This window comes from Cinclus cinclus, chromosome 20 (assembly GCF_963662255.1).
Source record: "Cinclus cinclus chromosome 20, bCinCin1.1, whole genome shotgun sequence".
Classification (NCBI taxonomy): Eukaryota; Metazoa; Chordata; class Aves; order Passeriformes; family Cinclidae; genus Cinclus; species Cinclus cinclus.
In genome coordinates, this window is record NC_085065.1 from 2,773,380 (window position 1) to 2,801,039 (window position 27,660).

At 48.5% G+C, this 27,660-nt stretch overlaps 1 protein-coding gene across 1 annotated transcript in view; it reads right to left on the reverse strand.

Annotated features, from left to right (window-relative positions):
• Positions 1–8,351: 8,351 nt before the first annotated feature.
• Positions 8,352–27,660, reverse strand: part of MAP2K4 (mitogen-activated protein kinase kinase 4) — a 67,093-nt gene continuing 47,784 nt past the window's right edge. Inside the window, exons 4-11 of the mRNA XM_062506056.1 lie at positions 23,350–23,469; positions 17,066–17,185; positions 16,300–16,351; positions 15,821–15,948; positions 11,627–11,704; positions 10,563–10,711; positions 10,004–10,049; positions 8,352–9,295 (exon numbers count right to left, since the gene is read on the reverse strand). Of these exons, the coding sequence (XP_062362040.1) occupies positions 9,182–9,295; positions 10,004–10,049; positions 10,563–10,711; positions 11,627–11,704; positions 15,821–15,948; positions 16,300–16,351; positions 17,066–17,185; positions 23,350–23,469 (807 nt within the window). The 3' untranslated portion in view covers positions 8,352–9,181. The remainder of the gene's footprint in view (positions 9,296–10,003; positions 10,050–10,562; positions 10,712–11,626; positions 11,705–15,820; positions 15,949–16,299; positions 16,352–17,065; positions 17,186–23,349; positions 23,470–27,660) is intronic.

Here is a 27,660-nt window from a genome sequence, read left to right on the forward strand (position 1 = left end):
CAGCAGGCAGCACAGTGTTCCTGTCATGCCAGGGAACATGCAGGGCTAACATGCCTCATCCAGGGGAAACTGGAGTCATTTTCCCAGCATATGAACTTATTTGAATTTCCAGTCACTGAAAATTGACAACACAGCTCTGGTACTTTGGTTTTCCTCCATTGACACAACCCTACAGAGGACACCAGTGCCTGAAAAAACACTTCCTTTGATTGACAAGAACTTCCATTTTTTTCTTTAATCTTTGCCCCTCCCCCTTAGTTTTACCAGTCTCTCATGAGAACTGGAGCAGCTCATGACAAGACTGTGTGGTGAGGTGACCTCACCTGGGTGGCAACAGGAAATCATGGAGAGGGAAGCTCTCTCCTCTCCTCTCCTCTCCTCTCCTCTCCTCTCCTCTCCTCTCCTCTCCTCTCCTCTCCTCTCCTCTCCTCTCCTCTCCTCTCCTCTCCTCTCCTCTCCTCTCCTCTCCTCTCCTCTCCTCTCCTCTCCTCTCCTCTCCTCTCCTCTCCTCTCCTCTCCTCTCCTCTCCTCTCCTCTCCTCTCCTCTCCTCTCCTCTCCTCTCCTCTCCTCTCCTCTCCTCTCCTCTCCTCTCACCTCTCCTCACCTCTCCTCTCCTCTCCTCTCACCTCTCCTCACCTCTCCTCTCACCTCTCCTCACCTCTCCTCTCCTCTCCTCTCACCTCTCCTCACCTCTCCTCTCCTCATCCAGTCCTTCAGGCAGACCTGTTGGGCTCATCTTGGCCATGCCCATGCCAGGGTGAAGAGCTGTGGGCTGTGCCCAGCAGGTGCCAAGCACCCTTCTCTGGACAGCCAGGCTCTTGCTTCCCTCCTGCCCAAAGCTGCAGTGCCCCATCCCTGCAGAGCTCTGCTCCAGGTGGATGAGAGATGGAGATCACCGTGTTCACGGTGGCACCTTGGCATGTCCTGAGGGGCTGAAGGCCCAGGAGCCGTCCTGGCTGCATTCTGAACTGAATCAGGCTGCAGCCTGTGACCTTGGAGCAGAGAGCTCTGGACATTGGAGGCAGGTGTTCAGGATGCAGGCGCAGGAATGGCGGGGATGTGGCATCCCAGCGGAGCAGCCGTGTCCCCGGTGCACACAAGGAGATGTGTGATGTGTTTTGGCCGAGGTAGGAGCAAGTCGTATGAAAGGACCAGCCAGGCTTTGGAGGGGCTGTTCTGTGCACAGCCAGGTCAGGGTGATCTCCACCCCTTGCATGATCCGGGAGCAGGGGGAGCCGGACGGGGACGCTCAGTGACCTCTCGTGGGGTGGAGCTGAGCGCCTCGCGTGGCTGAGGCTTTGTGGGAGTGCCTGCTCCTCTGCCATCCCCCCCTCAACCCTTCTGCCGGTCCCTCGATCCCCAGCAGTCTTCCCCTCCTCCCCGAGTTATCCAGCGTCACTGCTCCCTCAGCCCAGAGCAAGGCTACCGGAGAACAGCTGTGAATCACCGAGCCTGGAGGAGCCCGTTCTCCCGAAGCCGGCAGAGAAGGAAGCTCTCCCGCAGTGATGCTCCCGTTTGGAATCACCAGCATTTCTCCTATGATTCTCTGTGCAATATTCTTCCTCAGGCTCTAGCAAGAAGGAGCCTTTGCTTCACTTCTTGGCTTCCACCAAAGAACTTGCTACAGACTGTGTGATGGACATGTCTGTTCATTGCAACTCTGGTTTTGCCAAAGTAAATATTGTTGCTGACAAAGATTGTTAAACTATTTACAGACTGAGTGTATTTAATATTTGTGTTACTGGAAGGACAGCACACGGAGATGAAGCTGCTGGGAGGAGATCCAGCCTGGCCGTGGCTCCGTGGCGCTTCCCCAGGGATGCTGGAGCTGTGGGAGGCAGCTCTGCAGCCCGGGCAGTGTCCCCAGTCCCTGGTGTTGTTGCATGCTGTATAAAGCACGTGGCAGTAGCTTTCAAGTCACTATTTAAAGCACCACTTTTCTATTGTACAAATGTCACAGGGCACTGCTAGGGTAGACAATCACAGGTTGCATTTTTTTAAAAGAATTTCTTTTTCTAAGTGAGAGATTTTTTTGAAGCCAGTCCGTGGAGAATATTCAGAGCACTTGAACCAGAGTAGTGTTAGCTGCTCCACTGTGGCCTTGTACAGAGTTTTCCAGGTAACTTTCTCCTCTCAGCCAATGTATTTCTTTATTTAAAGGGATGCTGTCAGCTTCAAACCTGTAAGCAAGCACATTTCCTTACCTATGTTACCAGCAACACCTTCATTATTAAAACCTTTGTCTTGCCACTCTGTCTGCTCATAGTTTGCTGTTTGACTTCACCACTGGGACAACCACAGCTATCCCAGCTGCCACCACCTGATACCAGCTCCATGCCCTGGGACATCTACAGTCCTTCAAGGCCGGATGAATTTCATTCATGGCAGCAGTTTCTCCTGGAAGATTTCTGAACACAGCAGCCAGAGTCTCCTGTCTTTGTCTTCTGTTTGCTCTGGCTTTGCTTTGTTTTCCTGCACACCCTGCTCATTGGGTCCCCCTTCTAAGGCAGAGCTGATCCCCTGCCCAAGCCCTTCAGTATTTTTGTCAGCACTGGGCTGGTGGCTGCAGGGTGCTGGGTACAGGCAGAGCTTTGCCACAGCCAAACCCATAGGCACAGCAGGCTGGGACCTCCCCTGGGGCTCCTTGGATCCTTCTCCACAGCAGCCCTGAGTGTCTGTCTCCAGATTTGTCACATCTTTCCTTTGATTAGAAAAGGTTCCCAGGTATTTGCCCACCTGTGTGCAAGGAGGGACTGTCCAGGTGGGCTAAAGGTGAAATGCCCCTGAGATATGGCTCAAGTGAATCTGAAAAGAGGTAGATAAACAAATAACCAGTTCCTATGAACATCTTTCAATGTCTAACACTCACCCCGCAGCCAGGTGTGCTGTGATAAACAGCCTGGGCCGAGCTAGGTCATGGTTACTCAGAGAACAAGGAGACAATCCTCGGCCTAGGATTATTTCAGGAATAACCATGGACTGGAGAACCATCTGCCTGCTGAGGAGAGTCTGTCTGTGCTGCTCCCCCTGCAGCAGAGCAGCTGGGGAGGCTGAGTGCAGAGCAGGGTCCTGCCATAGGCTGAGGGAGGGACCAGAGGGCTTCCCGAGTCTCATTCCAGGCCCCAAAGGACACCAGCAGCTGATTTTCAGATGCATGGAGAAGAGCTCAGCCGAGCTCTGGTCCTCCAGCCAAATCGGAGCAGCCTCCTGGAAAGGCAGAGGGTGTGCCCGTGGGATGGGACCCCTCCCCTCCCATTGCCTTGAGTCTGTCCTCACTCAGTCTTTCATGTGTAGGTGATTTTCCCACACAGTTTGTCCCAAAGAATTTAGGGTTCTGCAATTTACCTTTCTCTCAACACCAAGCTGAAGGATACCAGTGATGTCCCACTCTCCTTCATCCTACCTGCCTGAAAAAACAGGGGTAATCCAAAGCAAACAAAAAATGTTCTGAAAGTCGAATTAACTTTTTTTCATGCCTTTAGCAAGCATTTTTAAAATGCGAGCTTCCTTTCTCAGTGTGTGCTTCCCCCACCACTGTCACTGAGACATCCACAGACCTCCCCACCAGCTCCCAGGTGAAGACAGACCATGGTTCAGGCAGTTTCCTTCCCACAGGCACAGCATGGACAACCCCACAGGTACCACAGGCTTTACCACACACAGTCCTGCAAATCTCAGTGTGAGTAGCTGCCTTCCCACACACACCAAATCCTTGCAGCCTTCTCAAGCCTGTGTGTGCTTCTGGGGCTGTTGGCACAGCTACACCTGCAGGGTGACACCCCTGCACCCAGCTCAGCTGAGCAGGGTTTTGCTGTTTGGACGTGCCACGTTCTCCTGATGGGAGGCATGGGGTTCATGCCAAGACAAAGCCTGCAGGCTGCCCTGCTGCTCCATTTCCAACAGAAAGTGCCGTGTGTCTCCAGGAGAGGGAGTTGGTGCTTCATCTCGTTCTCCGAGCGCTTGCACAGCTGTAAACATAAAGGAAAACTACAAAGGCTGTTTCCTGCTCTTGTTCCTCAGGGCAGTCACTCCATCTTTCCTTACCACGCTCAAAACAATGCCCATGTGAGACTTGTATCAGGAGTCGAAGGGAAAATGGAGTTGATTTAAAATGCAGCACGTATGCGTTAACAGAATCATGGAATCACTGAGGCTGGAAAAGCCCACCCAGACCATTGCATCCAACCTGATCCTCACCTTGTCCCAAGCCCAGAGCTCTGAGTGCCACATCCAGACCTTCCTGGGACACCTCCAGGGATGGGCACTCCAAACCTCCCTGGGCAGCCTGTGCCATGGCCTGAGCACCTCTTCCATGGAGAAATTCCTGCTGCTGTCCCTCCTGAGCCTTCCCTGGCCCAGCCTGGGGCCGTTCCCTCTTGTCCTCCCCCAGCCCGACCCCCCGGCTGTCCCCTCCTGTGCAGAGCCAGAAGTTCCCCCTGAGCCTCTTTTCTCCAGGCTGAGCCCCTTTCCCGGCTCCTCAGCTGCTCCAGATGCTTCCCCAGCTCCATTCCCTTCCCTGGACACACTCCAAACCCTCCTTCTTGTCCTGAGTGTCCCAGAGCTGCCTCCAGGACTGGAGGTGCCTCTGCAGTGCCTGCACAGGGGGAACCCCCAGTTCCATCACCCTGAGCCCTTCATTTATACTCACCTGGCCCCCAAAGGCAGGCCTGGGGTGAAGGCCAGGGGAAGCCATGCCAGACTTTTTATGGAAGTACTGCCCATGCAACTCAAAGTGCTCCTGACAGAACAGGCGATGGTGCACATCTGCATTTCGCCTGCTTGGGTCCAGGCAGGGATGGGTTTGAGCTCATCCAAACCTCCAAGCTGGTCTTGGAGCTCCCCAGACACATAATAACCACAACAGAGCACAGTGAGATTTTCTGGATGCTGTGTCATGCTGGTTGAAGATGTAAGAAGCACCTCAGCCATGCCAGTGGGCACAAATGTGTGAGGTGCCAGTTTGGGCCACAAAGCACAGGCAGTGGCCAGTGGCTCCAAGTCCTCTGGGAGGCTGGTCCAAACAGAGTCTTGGCACTGAGCATGGAAATCAGGGCAGCCTCCAAGCCCACGTGCTGGTGCAGAGGGAGAACTAGAGCCGAGCCCTGCGGACGTGGCCATGATCCCCAAAGGAAAATTCCCTGCCCCAGGGCCAGAGAAAGCCATCACACATCGCTCAAGCAAGGAGAGTTGGAATTGTCCAAGGGCTGTCAGGAGCAGGAGCAGTGGCCTTGAGCAGGAATGGATCCTGTTGAGACAGCAGCAGCATCTGGGACGAGGTTGGATTTTTTCTGTGCTGCTTCAGCAGTGACACAGTGACAATGGGATCCTTGGTGAGGGCAGTGAAGTGCCCACAGGCAGGAAAGAGTCCAGAGGGAGGATGGAGCATGAGTCCAACAAGGAGCAGTTGAGAAGCACTGAAATGTCCATAAATACATTCCTTCCCAGGGACAGGACCATTCCTGGTATGTGCTCAGATTTTGTCTTCTTCCTTCACCAGATGAGGGATTGGATTCTGACTGAAGAGTGAGCATAGCAGGTGACCCAAACATCTCCGAAGTATTGTGCTGGCAACAAAAAACTCCAGAAAAAGGCTCGCTGTGGTGAGAACACAGAATTTGGGCAAACTGACAAGGCTTGAGCTACGTGAACCTTTCACACTGTGCATCTCTACACAGCAAGACCTGCTTCAGCTGTGTTTGTCTCGCCTGCCTTCCCTTCTCTTGACACAACTGTCACCCTCCATCGGTGAGGCCCTGCAAGAGCTGGTGTCAGGTGATCCACCCATTCCCAACTATCCCTGATCCTGAGGTCTACCATGACCAGCCATCCCTGCAGGATGCTCTGGCTCTCCCCTCTCTGGGCTGGGCACTCCTGGGCTGTCCCATCCATCCCTGGAGCAGGACAGGCAGTCGTGACCAGGCCCTCTCCCCAGCACTCTTCTTTCCCAGTGAGGCTGCTGGGGTCCAGTTCTGCCCACTTGACTGAGCAGATTCCAAGCCCTCCACAGCTTCCAAGCAGAAGAGACATCCCAGCACCACGCAGCAGGACTTGCTCTGAGACCATCTGGGTTCTGCAGACCTTGACTGCTCTTGCAAAAACTACAGGAGCCATCAGAGCTGGGAGCTCCAGTTGCCCTTTCCCTGGAGGGTGGGACAAGGTGTCCTGAGCCACCAGAACCTCCCTGTGCTGCAAACAGTGCTTACGTGAGAGGCACCAGAACACAGCAAGGGGCCAGCAGTCTTCCAGAGAGAGAAAACACATCCAGAGCTCCCCACACCTCTTTCATTTGGCACAAGCAGATTTGAAGGTTGCTTTCCTCTTCCACCTGGAGGACAGCCTGGAAGGCAGCTCTTAGTGAACCTTCCCAATCATGTCTGACCTTACAGAATGAAAATAACAGGGTCACAGTCGCATCTTAGTTTTATTACAACTGACCTGCAGGCAAAAGGATAGAACTATTACATAAACACTCTGATCCATGTATAATAGCTTAAATAGAGGAGGAAGTCAAACCAGGATACCAGATAAAATATTTGGAAGCTCTTTGAAGCAGTTATGTTCCTGAGCTTCATTTTACAGACAATAAGGCAATATCCCTGCACATCAGCTTTTTGATATTTTTATACATTTTTTTCCTATGGTACAAGAAAAAAAAATAACCAGAATTCACAATGTACAGTTCTTACACTATTTTCACAGATTCTGAACACTATACACCTTTTTTCTTTTTTTTTTTTTATAGATACATTGCAATAAATGGTGCACCCTTAATAAATTTATAATAATCTATGTTGAATAGTCTAAACCTGTCCTGTACAGCCACTCAGGCAGCAGCACCTCACTCCTGTCACTGGCAACTCAAAGCTTTGCATTTCCTTTTCCAGCAAACTGGTCCTGGGCTGGAGATGGGATGGCACCAGAGCACAGACCCAGCCATCCCGACAGGGCACAGCAAGGCAGCTCCGTGTGTTTTGGGAGTTTCCATCTCAGTGCTGGCCCTCTGACAGGGTTTTGGGTTCCCTGTCACAGGGAGAAGTGAGTCAGACTTTCACACTGAAGGGAGGGGCAAAGACCCACCTGTGTCTGCCCTTCCTGGATCTGGGTCTCTTCAACCCCCACAGCCAGCACCCTTGGAGACATGGAGCACCTGCAGTCCCATTCCAGGGGCTGAAGGCTGGAGAGGAATCACAGCTCCACGAGGCTTTGCCTGAGAAAGGCTCTGGGGGTGGGGACACGATGACTGCATGTGTCTGACTGATCTTTATGCAGGATGCACCAGAGCTGTTGGGAAGAAGTTACTGCAGAAACCTCTGCCTTGTCTGTTTTGGGAAGACTTTGGCAACTGCTTTGCCTGAGGAGCAGCCTGAGAGGAACAGAGGAAAGGCAGGACCAAGGGATCCCACGGGCTCAGCCTTGGTGCCAGCAGGAGCACCAGGACATGGCACCTCTGCAGTGACAGACACCAGCTGTGTCCCAGGGCATGGCCCTGGCTCTCCTTCCCAGCTGGGGTGTGCTGGCTGGTCTTCAGTGCTCTGTCTCGGGCTGGTTTGCACAGGTGCCTGTGGCTGGAGGTGGGGAACCTGCCAGCACCACAGTGTTTGCATTCCCACTGCGGCCGGCCGTGCTCTGAGGGAAGGTTGCTCTAGCACTGATGAAGTCCTACTAAGCACCTAAATCAGCTCAAAATGGAAAGCAGAGACCCTTCAGCCTCCATTTTATCCCTGGTGTGCTACTAAACACCTGAAAACTGCAGTATTTGGGGATTTATTTTTTTTTAAGGTAAAGATTAATCTTTGAAAAATATGTCAAACAAACAGAAAAGACTGATGTGCTGTTTCACTTAGAAGATGACAGCTTGGCCTTGCTGGGCCAGCTGAGAGGAGTTAGATGCTCCTTCATCTCCACCTCATCTCCCTCTGCACCCGACAATCTCAGAGAGGTTTGCGCTGGGTGCAGCACCAGGAGCTGTGGAGATCACAGAGGAGCTCAGTCTGCAGGTGGTGGTGAATTGTCTCCAGCAAGCTCAGCGGGTGGGGTGGGCACAGAGCCCCGTGGCAGCCAGGGCCACCCCTCCATCCTGCCTGCAGTGGCGAGAAGGAAGAGCTCAGGCTGGGACTGGGACTGGGGAGCTCAGGGACACGGCCTGGGAGGGCTGGGCTGGGCCACAGGCACAAGCAGCAGGGCTGGGGACAGCAGGAACATGAGAAACACTGTCCAGGACTCGCAGCCATCAGCTGGTGGCCCATTTAAGCAGCTGCAGCCTCTGTGGATGGCACTGGGTGAAGGCAAAGCAAAGCCAGTGGGTGGTGAGCACTGTGCACTATAAACCAGGTCAACAAGCAGGTTAAATTCAATCAAGTAGTTTAATAATTCTTCAGGTCAAAGGTCTTATCTTACCAGGTAACAATTTACAGGACACCTAGTTAAGAGTGAAGAGTGGCTGGCTTGGTAAAAGGAGGAAGAATACATTATATCCCATCTCAATAGTTTAATGTTAGCCTCTTTCAACGCAACATATTTTTGGTAAAGACATATTCACTATATTTAACATGATCTCTCTTTAACAGGAAGTTCAGCTGAGCACACTGTCCCCAGAAAGTACACTGCGACTGTAAAGCAACAGAATTTCATAGCAGTAAATCTATTGCACTTTGTGAAGAATAAAATTCTCCTTTGCCTTTCCAGCTCCAGAAGGCAAAGCATCTCGTTGGTTAAGCAAGTTCTTCTCCCTCCAGGCAAAGTCTCTTAATGTTCAGACAGACAACGCCTAAATTTTGTTTGTTTGCTTTTTATTATTACTTGAAACAACAATTGGAAGAGTTTGAGAGAAAAATCTTTCCAGTAGCTGCTGAGGAGTCTCCAAGTTTTGAGTCTAGAAATGAATTTTAGGTGCTATCCAATCACAGTCAACAAATAAATGTACTTATCTCCACATTTCATGAATATGTCCACAAAAGAGCAAGATGAGGTCTCTCTGTGACCAACACTAACACTGTGTGATCAGGTATTACAGGGATGCACTTTATATGTGACAACAGTATACAGACAGGATGGAAATAACACCAATATTATTGCACATGGTGTCTGGGCGAGCATTAAAAACACTGCAATATGTGATGAAAATTCTTTACAGCTTGTTTTCTCTCAGCCCTTTTTCTAGAGTTTGATGTAGCAGCAGTATCAATCCACATACATTGGAGAGCTGGGAGTTGCTGGCATTTGATCCAGGATTTTACAAACATAGCATGCAACATCCACTGTGCGTTCCTCATACATCAGGATGAAGGGATGTTTCTGGAAGCAGATAAAAAGCAACAAAGTTATGGTCACCCTCCTGGCATGTGCCCCTCAGACAAAAACTGAGCAGGTGCATTTGTCTGGTGCAAGAACACACTTTGTGGTGGCTACAGGACACCAGAACACAGGCTGCTCCATGGCTTTTCCACACTGGGAATCCATGTCTTTAACATGGGAGATTAATGTGGGCAGGACAGGAGAGGACTCCAGAGTGTCAGGAGCTGACAGACAGGAGGCAGTGGGGGTGCAGGATCAGCAGCTCCTCTGTAGCACTGACATTTACTGAATGAAATCATATTAACTATAATTATTAAATATTACTGAAATACTTCCAGGAAAGGTTTCACCATCATCACTGTCACAGTGGGGAGAGTGACAGGACTGACAGGGAGTCGCTTGCAGAGGTCAAACCCAAGCTCTGCTCTCCTGAGCCCTGACCCTCAGATCTGCTGCAACAGGCAGCACTGGCCAGACCCAGATCAGAGCAACTGGGACATAACATCTGGGAGGTTCTGGGCCAGTCACAGTTGCCACATGTGACTGATCCAAGCCAAAAGCATTGCTGCCCTCTCTCCTTTAGCACCTCCACCACAGACAGGCCCTGCTGCTGCCCAACTCCACGGCTCTGCTCCTTCAGATCTCATTTCTGCCTGAGCCCAGCCCCATGCATTGGAGGCACTGAAAGATGCAGCACTGAGAACTCACCAGAAGCTCTTTGTACTTTGGCCTTTTGGACTCGTCCTTTGTAAGGCTAAAGAAAGCATAAAGATAATGAGGAGAATGTGGGATCAGGGAACATGTTACAGACATCAAGTATAAACTTTTACAGGATGTGATGCAGTCACAGTGGGACTCACCTCCTTTGGTTTTCTGGAAAATCCATCCTTGCACTGTGAGTGACCACAGGAGTAACTTCTTTCCCTCCCTGCCATCCCAGCTGTGCAGGCAGCAGCTGGGGCTGTGTCTAACACAAACTTCCTGCCATGGAAACCTCCCTCCTTACCATGTCTCCTCTCTCTAGCACAGCCTCTTAGAGGTTTTCTCGTAATTCCTTTCCTGAAGAGCAGTTTCCAAGGTTTGCCCTTCAGTCCCAACCCAGACAAATCCCCCATCACCTCCAAACCACTAAAATATGAGAGGTCCTCACCCTTATGTTGGTGCAGGAATGTGAAAAGAAGCCAGGAAGAGCTGGATACATGACCCTTGCCAAATACCAGCCAACAAAACAAGCCACACCCAAGTGCTTTCAGCAGCACACACTTACCACAAGTTGACGAAGTTGATGAAACTTGGGGAAAACTCCCTTTCCTCTGAGTTACTCAGCTGTGGTGGGTCTCCTTTCACTACCTGTGTCAACTGGTCAAACACACTGTTCCACTTGGGGTAGGGGAATCGCCCCGTGGCCAGCTCGTACTGCAGGGAGACAGCAACAGCACCAGGCAGGTTTACACCAGGGAAGTTCAGTCAGGGAAAAAAAAAAATGTCTGCAACAACCTTGAACCCCCCCCAGAAGGAAGACTGAGATGAGCTTCTTCATCCTATTCCCTGTATGCTTCTAAATAGAGGGAAGGTTTTACCCAGGAGTAAGTTCTGCTGCCTGTGTGAGTGGCATGGCCAGATTTACCCTGAGCAGGCCCTGCTTCCATGCTGGCCATGTCTGCTCCTCCACTGACTATAAAACAAACCAGTGTAGGAGAGTAAAATCCTCCAGTCCCTTCCCAAGCATTCTAACAACCACTAGAGAAAATGGGTAACAATAACATAATCACATGATACGTCAAGTTGGAGAAGGCCCTGAATCCAACTCCCTACTCCTTGCAGGATGAGTTTTTTTAAACATCAGTGGTAAAAACAGAAGCCACTGGTTCATATTTAATTGCTTCTGCTTTCTCTTCTGCTTCACAGCCTGGAGAAAGTAAGAGCTCCTCACTGTATCCATGTGTGCAGCTAGCAGTGCTGTGGTTAAGCCAGTGAGGAATCAGAATCCCAGAATCCAGGATTAACCAAAATCTGTGTGCAGCCAAAGCACAGCAGCTGCCAGGGCTGTCAGAGGCTTATTCACACAGGCTGGGTGCTCTGCTCTGCACCACCACACTCAGCACCCTCATCTCACATTCTGAACACAAAATTCATTTACAATCCAACACCTCCTCCCTACTCACACAGCAGCAGGGCTCAGCAGAACCATTTAGGTGGAAAGCACCCAGGCTGTTCCTGAGCCAGGAAGTGCCCACTTCAACCATAACACACGACAGAGCTGGGTTGTGCTGCCCACGTGCGACACCCCCCACTGCCCAGGGCAGCCAGGCTGCAGAGCCCCTCACTCACCAATGTAATCCCCAAGCTCCAGACGTCTGAGCGCACGTCGTAGCCTTGCCTGGACGCGCTGGGGTCTATCCTTTCCGGCTGCAACGGCAAGAAGGACCAGTCAAGCTCTGTGCCATGCAGGGAGCAGCCAGAAGCTTCTGCAAACCTAGAAAGCACCCTGAGCCTGGAACAGCTCCAGAGGCAAACCTGTGGCCAGGGCAGCCATCCAACCCCAGCAGAGAAGCAGCTCAAGGAATCACTTGAAACACTGATTTTATGGAGGTCCGGTCTAACGGGTGGTCAGAAATGGTAACTTAGCACAGTCCCATGCTTCAGGGTTTTTTTTTTCCTTTTGCACAAATGCCATGAGTAATTGTGACTGACTGACTGATTTAGTTTTGTCCAGCTTTGGGATCTCTTTAACATAAACTCTTACTTTCTCTGTTTTCATAGCCAAGTTGTTCCCAAGGGATCATAAGAACTGGAATCAACATCTCATCCACCCTGGGGAGTGAGGCTTAGCAGCATCTAACAGAATTCTCCTCCTCAGCCAGCTACTAAGAAACTATCAAAAACACTGTGCTTTAAGAAAAGCTCATCTGAACAAGGTTTTAGTCATCCCTTCAAGGCAACTATGATGTTACAAGGCTTTAAGACATCCAAAACGTCTTTCATAGAAAGCAATATTGAGCCAGACATGGGTGATTCACACCTAAGAGCAAGTTGTCCAGAGAGCTGAGCCAGCAGAAAAAAAACACCTACATACCTTGTATGACATCTTTATGAGAAACCTCAGTCTGCCTACTTTAGTTAAAAATATAATAATTAACATACTGAAAGAAACAGGCTCTCATTCACTTTTGACTACAATAATAAAGATAGCTGCAATAAATTGCAATAAATTCTGAATTATGGGGTACAGTAAATACTCTGAAAGCTCTGGTTGCTTTCTAGGCTACAATTTAATACAATTTCATGGCAGATGCAGCTGAGAAGTGCAGCTGCAGGTAGCCCAGCTCTGAACTCAACTGGGGACACACACCATGATGTCTGGAAGCTGCCACCAGGGATGGACCAGCTCAGAACACATCAAACCATGGGGATGCTGGCCTGGCCAGTGCTGGGACCCACACACCACAGATGCACAGGGATGTGCCACAGCAGAGCAGTGGCCAGGCTGCAGATGAAGGAGGAGAGTGCATGGGAGCAGCTGCTTTGGGCAGGGCCAAACTGCTCAAAGGGACAGGTAGGACGGGTGGCACTGGTGAGACAGAGCTGGTTGTCTCAGGCACCCATGAGGGGCACCCTGCTATTGTGACCCAACAGAGTAATGGGGATTTGGCCAAAGACCATGGTGGCACAGTTAAAGGGAAAGAAGGACAGACCAAAATAAATCCCATCTAAATACAGAGCAGGAAGAATGCTGAGAATTTTCCATGTAGATCACATGGGAGCAATTAACACCAAGGAAGGAAGAGTCACCATGTCACACTGGGGACCTGGAGCAAGGGCTGCAGACAAAGCCTGGCTCAGGCCAGGTGTCCTGATGCCAAGTGCAAGCAGGAAAGGAAATGGATGGGGTGGAGAGCCATCTCTGGATGTGCTGATGGGACAAGGTATGGATGCATCAAAGAAGGGTACAGGCTGCCATTGGGCTTCTCCAGTCCAATGTCCACTTGAGCACCAGCATCTTGACTGAAAAATGAGCAGTGGGCATCACAGATCCTTCCTCTCTTCCAAACCCAGCAATACAAACACAGCCATACAGGGCCTCATCTCTGCCTGAACCACGTGAACACAAGACATCCAGCTGGCCCTGACAGCAATGCTAGCAGTGACTGTCCACCTTCATCAGGGAGAAGTGAGAAGCCACAGTTTGCAGCCAGAGGCTCCAAGCTGACCAGAAAAAGGACCTGAGTGACCAAGGATGGAGGTGACACCATCACACTCCACTCCTGCAGGACTGGAAGGAGCAGGGCAGGACACCCATCCTCACAATGGCTGGGTCTGCCCCCCCCCACCCCACCCCTGCCTAAACCAAACATTTCCAGTCTCACCCTTCCTCTCTGGCACAGGCATGGGGCTCACTGGGGCATTCAGAAGGCAAAAACTAGTAATGGCACAAAGGCCACCAGCTCCAGCATAGCACACAGAGCCCACTCCCAGCAACATCCACACAGCCAGAGGCAAGGCAGGGACTACAGGGAGCACTCAGGGAGGATGCAGGGAGCACACACTGCTGAATAAAGGCTGAGGAACCTCACCTGGAGCAAACCCCCAGCACTGGCACCAGCACAGAGCATGGGTTAGGAGGGCTCACAACAGCCTGGGCTGCTTCAGGGAACAGCGGCCACCTGGGAACTCAGTCCTGCCTTTCTTTCCTCCAGAGAACACGAGGTACCAACACTTACAGGCCTTTGCTCACTGTAACAATTGCAGGGGAACTGAAAGCCAAAATCAAAACAACCTCTCAGCACCGCAGCTCCAAGGCTGAGGCGCCACTCGCTGTGACAGCTCCAACAATTTTGGTTCAAGCACACAGCACTTGCTTGGCAGCTGGACATGGCTCCTGCTGCCTCCTCAGAGGAGCCAGACTGGCTGACACCCAGTGTCATTCTTACCAACAGCTATGTGGGGACCAGACTCCTTCAGGGGGCAAGTGCCATGGGGTTGGTGGGCCTTGCAAAATGAGACACTATCATCAGGAAGAAGCATCCAGCAGCCCTAAGCAGAGCCTCCCTGACTGAACAGAGCTACTACTCTTGGCCGATTTTATACTAAATAATACTATTTTGCTTTTGAGAGTGTGGCAGCCTGACTCTTTCCCAGGTACATCCAGTTTGATCACAGCATCCCTTCAGACATCAGCCTCTGCTGGCTTGGAGAAATAACTGGCAGATGTGCCTGCACACTGGGGACATCCCCCCATTTCCCAGGCTCCCTGGTACGTGGAGATGCTCACGTACGTGGAAAGGAGTCACTGAGGCTTCAGAGCAGCAAGGAAGAGACCAATCATCTCCCGCATCACTTGCCAGCTGCTGGCTGCCCCACAAACCCTGTGCCCTGCCAAGGCTCTTGAAAACACAAATTAAACTGCAGCACTTTTGCTCACTTCAAAGTCCACCCAAGTCTGGAGCTGCCAATGGAGCTGCACAAATCACAGAGTGCACATAGACAGACAGGAAAAAGGAAAACCAAAGGGCTACAGAAGCACTCATCCACCAGCATCTTGGGGGAAAGGGAGCACTGCAGCTATTTACAGGCATCTCAGGAACTGTCATGGCATAACTACACCAACAGCCTGAGCAGAGCTAACCGCTGGCTCAAGGAAAAGACCAAAGTCAGGGCAGACAGGTTTTGCCTCAGACATCACGGTCTGAGAAAAGCCACCTGAGAGCCATGGCCTGGGCCAGATGGGAACCATACCTCAAAAGAGAGATGTTTTCCTTTATTCTACTTGGTGGTAGACAAAAAGAGTTCAGAAAACAGTATTTTTCAGCATACAGAGCCATAATTATATAACAAAAAACTAAGGACAGGCATTAAAATTAAAGTTCTATGAAGAGCAGCAAGCACACAGCTCCCTGCATAAGGTACCCTTGGCTCATGTGAGAACACAGAGGCATTTTCAAAGCACCCTGAAGCACTGAAGTGTTTAAAACCCTCAGAGAGCTTCCAAAATCACCACTACAGCTTTTCTCTCTGGGAGGGGGAGAGCAGCAAAGAAGCAGGACAGACTCCCAGGAGCCAAGACTCAACCCCAGCAATTTCCACACAGCTGCTCTGCTACTGCTGCTCACCAGAATCACATTCTCCTGGAATGAAGTTCTGGCACACTTTGAAATTAGAGTGGTTTACAAAAATCACTGTAATTCTGCTCTGCAATAACTCCTGTGACATAATCTTACCAGAGCAAATATATTTCTTGCAGACCAAGACAAACCCACACTCTGACAGCCCTGCTCCCCTGGGCAATGATGTTTTGGAACTGCTGGAAGGCACAGAGCTCCACTCCAGCATCACAGCCCTGGCAGCAGCAGAGGAACCCAGCAAAAAAACGGGAATTTGGTCATTCTGCCACAGCCTGGATGACACTGCCACAGCAGCACTCAATCCAGAGCTCAGTTTCATCCAGGAAAGGGTTTCTCATCCCACAGGAAACACTGGTAACAGGGAGGGTGAGATCCCACAGAGCCCAGGGCTCACCCCACTCACCGCCATGTATGGCCGGCACCCTGCATCCCGCGTTTTGGCAATGGAGTCCACGAGCTGTCCACTAATGCCAAAGTCACAGAGTTTAATATTTCCATTTCTGTCCAGAAGAATATTGGAAGGTTTGATGTCTGCAGGGGAAAGAAATTTAAACCAGTAAGTCACAGATGGAGGTCTCAATTTCAAGGAGAGCAGCTGCAGAGGATCCTGCACGGGAGCACGAGGGGATGGAGCCAGCCCCAGAGATGCCACGTGCCCAAAGGCAGAAGCAGATGCCCAACCACCCTGAAATCACTTACATGGAAAAAGGGGCTGAAGGGGCAAGAGAACAGGCACTGGGACACTTGTTCAAAACCTACACTCGGACTGGTGGCGGTACAGGTGCTGTGCTTACACTTTGAGTGAACCAAAGGCCACTAGCAATTCTTGCAATTATTTTAACAGACAAGAAGAAAAGACATGAACTTAAAAAAAGAACTCACCTCTGTGAATGATTTTCAAGTTTTCTTTTAAGTGGTTTAGTGCTTTCACAGTCTAGGAAAGAAAAATAGATATAAGCAGATGTCGTAAGAGTCCTGTGTTTATTAAATTTTCGAAGCTCCAAGAACAGGGGTAAAAAGCATTTAATACATTGAGATATCAATGCTGTAATATGCCACATAATAAAAGAAGGTGATATAAGAGAGGGAATGGGTTTAAGTGAACACACATCCCTTGTGATGACAAAGAACCCACTCTGGGAGAGGGGAGCAAGGGCTGGAGTCAGAACAATCTCTGATGCTAATTATCCTGAGCAATAACTTATTTCAAGCCCTGTACTCAATTTTTTTCAGCAGGTCACAACTGTTTCAATTACCTGACTTTTCACTAGGCCAGAACTTCCAGGTTATAGCAAGAAAACATCAGCCAGGTTCCCCAGTGCTTTTGGGAGCCTTTGCACAAGACTGCCAGAAGCTTCTCTGGTCTGGGCTGGTGCCTGTGCTGCTGGTGCTCACATTCAGGCAGATAGAGCAGGAAGCTGTTCCTGGGGTCTGTCTATGAACTGATTACTGAGCCAGGACCTCCATTTATACCATATAACATACTGTGGAAAAGTCATGAGCACCCTGAAGAACCATTCCCAGTGTGATGCAAACAGCAGCAGCAATTCTGCTCCACAGACCAACCAGCTTTTCACATGGAGGGTGATCTGAACAAGGATCTGAACTTTTCAATTATCTTCAACAAAAGGTTTAACAAAATACTCACAGCTAAAGTGATTTTGCCTAAGATTTCTTCTGGAATAACATCATCTAATACACTATATACATATTTGTAAAACTTATCAAACGAGGTAGACATGAGCTCCATACAGATCCAACAGTCACCCTGGAAAGAGAAAAGAATGTGTGTTACTGTTGAGATAAAAATGAGAAATACAAATATGGAGAGCATACAGAGATCCATTGAATCTTATGAAATACATTAACAGCAACATGCATTTGACAGAAAGGATGAAATTCAGCTTGATTAGTTTTAGCAATGAAAGACTTGCTTCCATTCACAGTGGAAGCATTTACCTGCCCAGCTCCCATGTGACATTAGAGTTTAGATGCCTGAACCCAGATGAATCCAGGCCTTACACACAGTTTTGTTCCCCAGAAGGCTGCAGGCACAGGGGAACATCCAGAAGAGGGGAGCTACTGTCCTAGGAAGGGCTGTCTGGCTGAGGAAGAAGACTTTGGTTTACAGCTTTGGGTGGCTCCAGTTTACACTGTTCACTTGGCATCACGCTTTTCACATCAGCTCAAGAGCTGATGTCATCCACTCTAAGGGGTACTACAAGCCCAAGCCCAGAAAACTCTCATTTCACCCAAAAAAAGCAGAAGATGGACTAAGTGCTGGGACAGACACAGAAGCAGGGACATCACAGTGAAACAGAGCAGAGCAGCACAGCAGGACGGGGGCATGACCAGCACACTTCAGGAGACCTGGAAAAAGGGTGAACCCGGGCTGCTACAGACTGCAGGTTACCTATGGAGGAAGTTGGCTAAGGAACTGTTCAGATTTAAACTACAGAAATGAAATTGGGCAACATATGCAGAAAATTCCTCTTTTCTGCACTAGCAACAAAGGCAAAGTGCAGATGAAGCACTTCCATATGATGGAGAGTGGCTCAGGGCAAGCAATGTGGCTCCAGTAGCAGAGATGTGCATAAATCAGATGAGACTGGAAGTCCACCAGAGCTTTATGAGCAGTCTGTAGTGAGAGCATCCTCTCTCTCATGGACTGTTTCTACTGGCCACAGGATCATTCAAAAACTGCTTCTGTTTTGATTAGATTTATAAAAAAATAAGACAGGGCTATATTCCTGGGCTATTGTACAAAGACTGTGGGGGACAGGAGTGGTTCTAGAGAGCCAGAATACCATTGAACACCTGAAGCCTTGCATTTATGTCCAACTGCACCAGTACTGTGAGTGGCTTCCACTGCCCAGATTATAATATCTGATGCGTGGAGAGCAAAATAAATCAAGTGAACAACACTTGAGCAGAGCCATTATCACAATAAAAGCTTCACATGTACTCTGCATTACAGGTTGGTATGGGTATGGAACTGAAACCTCAGGTAGCTACAAGAAATTTCTATCCAATGGTGATTTTTAAGCATAAAAAACCCCTTTAATGATCAAAAGCACTCAAGGAATGACCTGGTTTACTGGTCTCCTGAAGTAGATGCCATACAGAACTCCTGAATGGGGGCTTTTATTGATCTGGTAATATAAAAACCTACCTGACCTGCATGAATTCATGTCACCAGGATCAATGGAAAAAGATAATAGGCCTTTTCCACTGTGCATCATCATTAAGGCTGGTGGCAAGATCCAAAACTCTATAGGCTAACTCTTCCTGGGATGTGGAAAGCCTTACCTGGTTGGCAAACTGGTGAATTTTAACAGGAAGAAAAAGGAAGACTGTCTGGGTAATGGGGACTCAGCTGTCTTCATTAACAAATACCAAGAAGTGCTGATGTACATGGGCAAGTCTACTCCAATGTGAACTGTGAGGACAAAACCACCCTAATGAAAGTTTCACTTGAAATTTTGCCTCTTAGGTCAGGTTGATTTCCAATCATAAAATGACAAAAGAAGCACTTTCATTTTCTCTTCCTGATAGAGCTATTCTTCCAAAGAATGCATTTTAGTGCTTATTGGGTATTAGATTACCAGATGCTAATGCACATCTTGCAGACATTCCAAAAAAATGTCCAGGAACACCCTGTGCATTTAATTCAAAATATCCCTACCCAAGACAGACACAAAAGCCATTTCCCAAGCAATGGAGATGCTTCAACTTCTCAATGTAGAGAATTCCCATTGACAAGGGAGCAGGTGTGACAAGGATGTCACTCATCTGGAGTGCAGCTCACCAGGAAAGGACCTGTGGGTCCAGCTGGACATGAAGCTGAACATGAGCCAACAATGCATCTTTGCTGGGCTGAAGGATCACAGCATGAGGCAAAGCATCACCAGCAGGTGGAGGGAGGTGATCCTTCCCCTTGATTCAGCAATGGTGAGGCCACACTGGCAGAGCTGCGACCAGTGCTGGGCTCCCCAGTACGAGAGAGACTCCAGCAAAGGGCAACTAAGAAGACTGAGGAACAGGAGCATCCTCCCCATGAGAAAGGCAGATAAAGCCAGGATTTTTCAGCCTGGAGAGGGTTCAGGGGAATCTCATCAACCCAAGGGGAAGCCGCACAGGGGAAGGAGCCAGGATCTCTCAGTGATACTGCGCATGAGCAGGGCACAGCCTGACACACAGAAAGGTCCCTCTGCACATGAGGAAACACTTTTTGTCACAGGGATTCATCAGTGGCACAGTTTGCCTCAGGAGACTGTGGAGACGCTATCCCCAGAGAGATTCAAAAGCTATTTGAACACAGTCCTGACCAAGGGGGCTGGAAAAGGTGATCTCAGAGGTCCCTGCCAACACTCACCACTCTATGATGCAAATGCTGAAGGTTTATCCCATCTGCTCACTGCAGGGGCAGCTCTTTATCCAAGCTGCAGCTACACCAATGAGAGAGAGTGACAAATGTCACCACCACCATCACCACCACTATATATTTACATGGCACACAGGACACTTTTCCTACAGACCAGGGACTGATAACAGGGAGAGATGTGCTGAGGAATGGCAGCACAGTCAAGGATTACCATAAAAGCAGTGTGAGGTGCATCAACAGCAAAGAGATCAAACAACTGAGCAAGGCTATGGCAGCAATTCACACCAGCACTGTGCTACCAACACATCCATCCCAGCTCTTCTCTCCTGCCAGCAGACGTTCCCCATGGGCTGATTTACCCAGCTTCCTAGGCATGTTCTGCAACTCACAATGAATTTTTCAGTGCATAATTTTATCATGTATTGAACTTGTTGGTTTAAACTTGGCTCAACTACACTTCAACTGTGCAGGAGTCACTTCTGAGATTCCAAGTCAGATAAGGCTTCTTTCCTCTTCCCCTCTTAAAAAGAAACACAATCAGAACAGGTACTTTGAAGAGCCACTAGTGCGCTCATGATAACTACCCAAACATCCCCAGCTTTACAGGCTCTGTTTCAAACCAGAGCAGCTGTAAAGCTTGTAGCAGACAGGCAAGAAAAGAGAACATTTTTTTTTCTCTGACCTAAAACCCTCTTAAAACAGCTATGCTCAGGGCCAAAGCCTGGGGGGTACCAGTGCAGCCCTGTGGGCTGAGCCCACAGCTCCTCTTTTCTCATAAGGAGAGACTCAAGTGAAATATTTGCAGAACCCTTGTCAACCAAATTTGGTTTTTTCTTCCCCTATCTAGCAAGTACAGCCTTGAGAGGAAATACATGAGCATGAGTAGCCACATCCTCTTCAATCAGATCTCTGATGGCCACTGTGGACAGTTCTGTGTGCACTAGGACTCCAGGCTCTCCTGGGTGCAGTATGGTAAAACCAGCTGGTCTCCTGGGGCCAGCAGGAACCCCACAAAGTTCAACAAGTGCAAGATCCTGCACTTGGGTCAGGGCACTCACCAGTATAATGATGATGGGATTGAGAGCAGCCCTGAGGAGAAGGGCTGGGAGACAACCAGTGGATGAAAATTGGACATGAGCTGGTACCATGTGCTTGCAGCCCAAAAAGCCAACCATGTCCTGCCACAGTGCACTGAAGCCCCTGATTCCATGCATAGACTGAAACACTGTCTTTTACTTTTTCAGCTTTGTTCTTGTTTCATTGACCAGGCAATTTAATCTCGTCTAGTGGGTGCCAATGAGCTGAAGCAAAGTCCTGTACCTGGCAGTCAGCTTGTGCCTGTTGCCCTGTTATACATCCCATCACATGCACAGACACAGAGTAACAGAAATGTCCCTTCTGACTGAAGAACAGGCAGAAAATGATAAAGGTTCAGGTGCTGCCTGCTGAGGGACAAGCAGGACCCAGAGAAGACTGTCCCTACCACAAAATGCAGAACAAGCAAGAGAAAATACAGAGAAATAAAGAGAAAAAAGTAAGAGAAATCTCTGTGTAGTGTTTACTGCCCTTCCAAATCAAACTGCTGGTATTCACAGAGGCTGCCACAGGAACTTGTGCTCACAGCTATTTCCCTGACTGAGAGCTGGGACACTTGTCTGGCTGCAAAGTAAGACCTTGCATAACTTTGTCCAATTTGGTTTAGTATTCTCAAACTGTCCAGATCCCAGAGCTTAGCTCTGCGTCTCCACATCGAACACTCCCTGTTGTGGAAGGCTGCCTGCCTTTCCTTTGTGCCAGCTGCCCTGCTGCTTCTCCTGGAGCTGCTTGGATCCTGCCAATCCTCTGACTGCACAAGCTGCTTATTCAGCGTTGTAAACTCCTGTAATGGAAGTCTTTCACCTTTTAGGAGCAGGCAAAGATTTCTCATCAGTTGCTCAATCCATAGCCAGAGAACCTGAATCTCAGCTCAGAGGAGGTAATCACAAAAGAATTTCCTTACTCTTCACCTTGAAATGCTGGAACAAAGAGCTTTGTTTTATATAGTTTGCTGCAGATTTCCTGAGAGAATTTCGGTCTTTACCACTGTCCCATGAGCTCTTACATCCCAGAGGATGGTGCAGCAGTGACCTGGATCTTTCACAGTTCTTTGAGAACAGATCTGATAAGCAGACTGGGGAGGGTCAGACAGATCCAAACAGTCTGGTGAAATTCCTTTTTTCCCTTTCTGTGCTTCTCTGCTGTCATACTTTGCTATCTTTAAAAGATTTAAGATTCTACTTAATATTGGAACAAGTAATTAATAGGAGAAGAGAGAGAACTTCATGGAAGCCTCCCAGCTCACCCTGTGTACCCCTGAGGAATGTGACTTGGAACATCCCTAGGCAGCGAGGTACCAAGGAGAGGGGAAGGCTGCTTTCATCTCTGAAGGAAACACCACTTATGCTGAAGGGGGAAAAGGGAATTTCACTCCAACCAGAGTGATGTCAATGAAACCCTTCCCAGACAGAGCATGCAAGGAGCCCTGGGAGCCCTGTCTGGCTGCAGGATGATGGGATTTTAAGACATGACAAAGAGTGCAGCCAAGCCAACATCTGGGTGCTGATTAAGAAAAGTTTTTATATTGTTTATATACTTATATTTACATCCTGGGATGTGCCCAGAGCTGAAGGCAGATGAGAGGCTTGCACAGCTCTGAGCATGTTGCTTATCAGCATCTGGCAAGACACTATTTTGTCCACAGACCTTTCCTCACACCAGCTGACAGCCTTACCACCTTTATCCCAGCAAAGCTGGAAATTTCCAGCCAAGCTGGGGCTCCACACATGGTAGGAGCTTGTACTGTGTGAGCAAGGACAATGCCTGCTGGCCCAAAATGGCTCTGTGCTCAAAAAGATCAGAAAGAGCAGAGTATGGGAAAAGGGAGGATTATTATGCTTATTTTAGAGAATGAGATCTAAAGCCAGGAGTGACTAGCCAAAGTTAGAGGCAGACTCCCTAAAAGCAGGAACTGAATATTCAGACACAGTTTTGGGTTCCACCTACAACACTGACCTCTCTCTGAAAGTTTTCCAGTAAAACCCCACAAGACTCTGTACAGGCTGCTATGCCTCATAAATCCCAAAAACCACCTGCAGCCCTTAGGTCTCTATTTTTCCTTCTTCCCTTGAGTAGAGGTACTGGATTTGTGCTGAAGTAGTGGAAAACAGGCAGGGGCTCTGTGTCTATCCCTCTGTATTGTGGCAGTTTCAACAACAGAACAATTACAGAAGCAAGGATAATCCAAGACTGCAGAAGAACTACAAGAGGAAGGAGAAGCAGCAGTCAGGTTTCAACATTCATCTTCTCCAGAACTCCTGCTGCAAAGGGATCAAACGTTTGCTCAGCAGTGCCCAGACACCTGGGTCTCCTGGCTAAAGTAAAAGTGTAGAACCAAGAAACCTGACATGAATGAATTTTCTCCTCCTTAGCATGAGTTTGAAATTACAAAGGGAAAAAACAAAGTAAAACCCAAACTCTGCTGCAAGTGAAGCCAAGTCTGGGGTGCCCACCTCTCTGAAGAGCGCGCCATAAAACTGAACAATATAGGGGCAGTCACTGCTTCGCATCACTACATCAAGGTCCATCAGAAGCTGCTTCTGTTCCTTTTCATCCACTGTCGACCGAATTCTCTGAAAGAGGAAGAGTGGCAGAGACTTTATCACTTCCATGGCCTTACTGTATACCAGGACCCCAAACCCAAGCAGAACAGGCAGTCTCCCAGGCATGCTCAAAAACACTCCAGAGAATCAAGCGGTGCTCTCAAATACGAAATGTAACTGAACACTTCTAAAGCTGTTTAATCAAACTATAAAACTCTCAGTCCTCGCATAAGCATCAACATTTTCAGATGAAATGTCAGGAAGAAATTAAAGAGCTGAAATTTCATTGAAAACTATAGCGAAACACCACCTCCAGGCTTTCATTTCAAAACAAATTCCCACACAGTTCTTAGCCATGCTGGACAGAGCTTGAAGACTGGTTTGAAATTTAACCAAGAACATTATGTTTAAAATTTCTAAGCAAAGAAGCCAAAAAGGCTCCTTCCACAGCCTCCATCACGGCTGGGGAGAAGGGACTGCCACATAACCCAGGGAACACATTTCTCTGGTACTGTTAATGATGGGCAGCAGTCCTGTGAGCACTTTTCATAAAACTAACAATCCTTTACCTAGTACTGTCTGAGGGAACATCAACACTGCATAAAAGGTGTTTTATATAGACACATACCCCATGTGTATATAGAGGTATATATGCATTCAATACACACACTATACTTTATTTATACACTATACATTAGGGAAAGTTTCACTTGGGCTTGAAAGAACAATGCACATTTGAAAACGGGAAACTGTACATTTTCAAACATGAAACTGGTTAAATGAAGGATGGAGACAACCATCCACAGTTAGTTTCTCATGTGATTTTACAGATTTATTTAACATCTTGCACTAATTAATATATTCTCTGAATCACAAGTGATGAAATCGTGATCGTGAAGCTGTGACTCATGTTGAAAAACCATTAAAAAAAACTAAGAAAAATATCTGGCAAGAAGTCCAAAGCAACAGAGGTAGCCAGGACCATTCTTAGGAATAAAAACTACGTGGCTATCCAAGAAAGAAAAAATTATTCAAGCTTGTGGAAAAAAATCTGCAAGATATTACCACCCATTTCAACAATACTATGGCCCTGTGGGCAACTGCTGGTGGCATCAGGACCACACACATCAGCCAGCACAGGCCAGGTGAATGAAGGTACTCTCAAGGCTGGCCATTCATACAGCACCACATGTGAAACAGTGCACCATTATGTACTTTAGGACTTATTTTGTGATGACCCATACAAAATAAGGACAATACCAACACTAATTTTCCTTACCTGTAGTGTAGCCTGGTATTTTGGTATTTAACCACTTGTTCTTAATGTTCTAGTAACTCTAGTTTGGCCTAGACCAGTAAATAATATGTTTATATTGTCCTTTTCCCACCCTGTGAATTCTAGAGTTCTTGGGGACCTGTCAGGAGACATTCCAGCACCCACAGTCCGTAATATCTGTGATGTGCTGAGCAGGTGGGGTTCTGTGTCACCAACAGAGCAAGAAGCAGCTCAACGAGCCAGAACACAACTAAAACACTTCACCTCCAGGTCACTGGTTCAGGTCTGTGTCACACAAGTTCAGACAGCCACTGGCTATTTCCTGCTCTTGTGCCCTCACCGTCCAAAGCTCTGCAATCTCCTTGAGAGGCTGAAGGCTGAGCAGAGTAAATGTCTCTCTCCAAGTGACAGCACACCAGCAGCATTGTGTGAAATGGAAATGCCACTGCTCTGACCTCCATGGAAGGTGATGGATGCCAAAGTCACCGTGGTGAGGCCTATGACCAATAGTTCAGCCCCTCACTGAGACATGACCCACTCCAGAAAAGTCACCTCTGGTGAGGAACAAAAAGGAGCTTTCCTCCATATTGTAACTTGTATTCTCCTTCTGTGCCCACTCCATGTCTGTCTCCAAAAAGCCTCTTCCCTGGTCATCTGAGAGTTGTCCCAGCCCTGCAGTGCTCTTGTACCTGCACAAACCTGTCAGAGCCAACCCACAGCATCCTCCTTGAAGCTCACAGCTGAAAGCATCTCCTCCCACCTCTGACATTCCTCCTCTGCTGTCACTTCTCCAAGTCTGGAAACCATGTGAAATATATGCTGTATGGTGGAGGTGATTTTAATGGCACTCCAGAACAACACTGAACCCAAACACTCCTCAAACAGAAGCTCCCCAACAAGAAAGGGCTGGCAGAGGACCCAGAGCACAGACAGTGGGTCAGCCAGGGCAGAGGACAGCTTGTGAAGCCAACATGGACATTACAACAAATACTGCTTCAGTGAGTGAAAGGAATGCCATGATACAAGATTAGGAGGTCTCATACAACAGCACTGGAGACTGGCAAAGTAAAGAGAAAGGGAGAACTCTGAGGAGCAGCATGCAGTACAGCACACAGATAGGGTCAGCCCAGGCTGGACAAGGTGGCTCTGCTCAGCTGCAGTGTGCCAGGGAGCCTGCTGCAGCCCAGTACTCCCAGTTTAGCAGCAGAACAGGGAAGGTGAGGAAAGTCAACAGCAGCCACTACCCAAATAGCACGTGAGCCATGATAAAACCTGCTACCTAAAGCCAAGGCATAGTGCAAAGCACTGCAGCAGCTCCCACAGACACTCCCCAAGAACATGGGACATGGCAGAGAAGGAAGACACAAGGTGAGGAAGCTGCTTGAAGGCAACATTTCAGACAGGGATGGACAGGGGCTGACTTCACTTCAGGCCTTACAGATCTCAGCCCAGTCACCCTCCTGCAGGCAGTCACTGCTAAGTGACCCCACAGCCAAACAAGCCACAGATGGGAGAGGGGGATTTGTACTAGAAGCTTATGGAGTCTCCTTTTTAACAATTCCTTGTTGGCCTCCAATTTAAACTGCATCAAATCCTCTGGGAGAAAATTCTCCAGGCCTTTTTATTCAAAACAGGTTAGGACAAAGCCTTCCAACACCATGAAGAAGAGCTCTGAAGCCATGCTCTGAGTAGTATAAAAAGCAAAAACACAGTCTGTGCTGTGGATTGTGCCACCCTGAAACCTAAAACGAGGCAGATTCCAGACATTTGACCCAAAACAGAAGGGACATCATCCAGCCCAATATGCACACAGAAACAGATTCAGGTGCAGTGTGAAGTGACTGGTTGAAAAAGTAAGTCTAAAAAAAGAAAGAAAGAAAAAAAAAAGATAAATAAGCTAAAAACACCAAACCAAAACTCAACTCTTTGAGCTGTGAGAAAATCCAGAACGCTCGTGAGCACAGGGCTCACCTGTATCCTCAGCAGAAAACTCAGCACAGCAGTGCCAGGCAGTGCCATGGGAGAAGTGGTCCTTCCATGGGATGGCAGGGATTTGGGACAACAAACCAGCAGCAAAAAGAGGGTTTGCCCAGTCACTGCTGAGGATGGGAATATCTATCTCCCCATGTGAAACACATTTAATGCTGACTGAAGTAGATCACACAACTAGTTTTCCACCTGTGAGGAGGCTCTAACTCTCTCACTGCTCCTTTTCAGCTCTTACTCATCTACTCCCTCCCCAGCTACTCTACCAGCAGGACTGGGAACACTGGTTTCCCCCACTCTCAACCAGCAGACCTAAACAAATGACTGAAACAGAAAATTCTGAAGGTGTCACTCAATTGTGTGAAGAATTACAATGATCATTTGTCAATGAAACCTCAAAACGTCTCTTTGGAAGTCATATGGACATGGAAAGGACAGAGAAATTTGCCCCTGGATAGAGCTAAATATATTAATGTATCATTCTGATGGGCCTTTATGGGCTGTGGGGCATCTAGGAAAGGACAGAGCGATCATGGAGGTATAAATAAAATGTTAAATTTCCGCTCTCAGGGGCATTTAATACTTAGCAACCTCCTTCAGCTGTGACACTCCCATCGAGAAACCTGAGAAAATCAGACAGAACTTCTGGTTTGAAACTGTGGATGAAAGAACAACCACTGACTACCAAAATGATGCACAAGAGACACTGTGCTCAAAACAAGAAATAGCTCCATGGCTTACTGGCTTCCCCAGGAAGAACAGGGACCTCTTATGGGCCCATGGGTTTGACACCTCCAATTACGCAACCGATCTCAGAAATGCTTCTCATTTCCTTAGCACAAGTTTAGAGAACAAGTAGAGCATGTCAAAATTATTGTTAAACTAAAGAGAAAACAGGGAAGCATCAAAAATGGCTGAGGACACTGACTGTAACTGGAGGCTGGACTAGGCAATACTGC